The sequence below is a fragment of the Orbicella franksi genome, chromosome 14 (genome assembly GCF_964199315.1).
Source record: "Orbicella franksi chromosome 14, jaOrbFran1.1, whole genome shotgun sequence".
NCBI classification, from domain to species: Eukaryota; Metazoa; Cnidaria; class Anthozoa; order Scleractinia; family Merulinidae; genus Orbicella; species Orbicella franksi.
Window position 1 is genome coordinate 19216646 of NC_138158.1, and position 2226 is coordinate 19218871.

At 41.4% G+C, this 2226-nt stretch overlaps 1 protein-coding gene across 1 annotated transcript; it reads left to right on the forward strand.

Moving 5' to 3' along the window:
- The first annotated feature begins 413 nt into the window (after positions 1-413).
- LOC145468747 (uncharacterized) lies at positions 414-1972 on the forward strand. Its single transcript, XM_081452447.1, has one exon. The coding sequence runs from the start codon at positions 414-416 to the stop codon at positions 1701-1703; it is 1290 nt and encodes a 429-aa protein (XP_081308573.1). The 3' UTR covers positions 1704-1972.
- The last annotated feature ends 254 nt before the right edge of the window (positions 1973-2226 follow it).

A 2226-nucleotide genomic window follows, 5' to 3' on the forward strand; every position in this document is an offset into this window, starting at 1 on the left:
AATTATGATATCAAATTATTCGTCCTTTTTTTGATTTATTCCTTTTTAAACTGGTTCTGTTTGGAGTTCAAACTTGATCCTGATAACTAGTCAACTAATTTACACACACCATGTGAATACATTATTATTATCGGTCACAAAATTGAAAACACACTTTACAACAGAAATATTCCTCTTTGTCTTAATTTAGAATGAATGATTTCTGAGCGAATCTTTCATTAAAGAAATGTAGTTAGGATTTTGTGGTTGAGCTGTAAATTGCCACTGCAGTTGTCATACGCGTGACAAAAGCAGCGAACAAAGATCACAAAACTGAGATTAAGTGATTTCGACACACTATTGTATTTCTTTTATAATCGAGTGCTTTTGTTTACGCAACATTTTGCCGCTTTGCAAACAGAACCAAGAAGGAAATGACGATGGAATACGACAGAGAAGTTGAAGAGGCGACAAACTGTTCCATTCGTGATGATGAAGCGGAGATAGATATCTTCCTGAGGGTAACCCCATTGCTTACATTTTCATCTGGGCCTGAACCAAGCATTCAAGACGACGGCGTCGCTACAGAAGGACAGAAGCTGGTTAATTTGGAAAAGGTTTCTGGTACACATAGCGGCCACAATCACAAGCAGACGAGCTTGCTTTCAGGAGACGAAAACGTTGAAAAGCTCGCGGAATCAAAGAAGGCTCGAGCGAAGAAGTTCAAGCTCGACAGATCTGCGGAGGTCAATGCGGAATTGCCAGATTCACCAGAAAGTTCCCCAACAAGTGCAAGAAATCACAGAATGGCTCTAATACGAAGCTTATCCAGTTCTGCACCAGCGGCTCCAAAAGAAGTGTCTCCGAAACGAACACGACGGCTGTCGGACCCTACTGTTCCAAGCGCGAAAGGCCTCGTCAAGACCTTCGAAAGGCAAGCAAGTTTGAAGAAACTCCGGCCGTACCTCAAGCGAAAGGCCGTGTCTCCATTACATCTTCTGGGCAAGGTAACTGCGTCTACCGGCTCCAAACATAACAATAATGACGTGACTCAGAACAAGGAACCAAAAGGAAATAAAGTTCGTCTGCCTAAAAGGCTGTACCCTTCTTTTAATAAAGCTTACGAACAGCTTTCTCAGAAGGAAAGACGAGGTTCAGATCCGTCTGGTGTGCCAAGCAAAGAAGATAAATGTAGTGTGGGAAATGGCTATGAAACAATGATAAATGATTTCTCAAACCAGATTCAGGACCTTGCCTTCAACTTGGAAAATTTGACCACTTCTGAGCACACCAGGAATGAGCTTGCTGTATCAAGCCACATGAAGACAAACGGTCAACAATTTGGTGAGCCAGACCCGAGGGACAATGGCACGAGATATTTTTTCAAAGACGGTGACATCCGTTTGCAGGAAATGTTGGAACAGGTCTTGAAGTCGCATCTTGTGACCATGGATGATTACTCGCCGACAAGTTGTGACCGGGCAAGCAGGAGCATTTGTAAGATAACAACCCGGCTTCTTGGTGGTGGCCGTCGCCAAAAACGACCGTGTGAAGGCCAGCGTAAGGTAGCCTGCCTGGTGTACATTGGTGCCATCAGAGATAGCGGAATCCAGATGGCAGCCCAGGCAATGTGGTGTCCAGATGAAGACAATTTGGCGGCTGCTAGTTTCAGAAATAAATCTGTGTACGGCTTTGCAGTTGTGATAGCTACACCAGCTTTTTAATGATTGAAAATATGAAGTTATCAAGCCAATCAGCGCTGTAGAGTTTCTTGTCATCAGCAATTTTTTGCCCGCGTCGAAGATTGGGGAGAATAAAACTGAATGTCTGAGAGCACGCTATACCTAACAAATTAATCCTTATTTTAGATTAATTTTTGTCAGGTTTAGTGAACATTAAGTGGCTTGATGCGTGATTACATTATATTTGTTATTCTTACTATTTGTTCTAGTTGGAAAAAAGTCCTCGCAACTGCTTCTGGCATTATGTATTCTAAAATTGTAAACAATTATTGTAAATAAAAATTGTGAAGTGTTTGTGAATTGCAAAAGAACGTTACTTTGTAAGTGATGTAGTTTTACTTTACACCCGGGCTTTGCATTGGGTGTATTTAAAACATAGCTTTTCTGATGTAGTTGATTCGATTCCGGAACTTTAAAACCCGGACACCGGCTTTAAAATTGCGCTACCATATTCATTAAGTAGCTCTTTAGTGAATTTGTATTTGCGCTATTGTACTACTTAAAT

Bases quoted from the DNA above. Each gene is read 5' to 3' on its own strand.
- LOC145468747 (XM_081452447.1), top strand. From the start codon at position 414: ATGACGATGGAATACGACAGAGAAGTTGAAGAGGCGACAAACTGTTCC.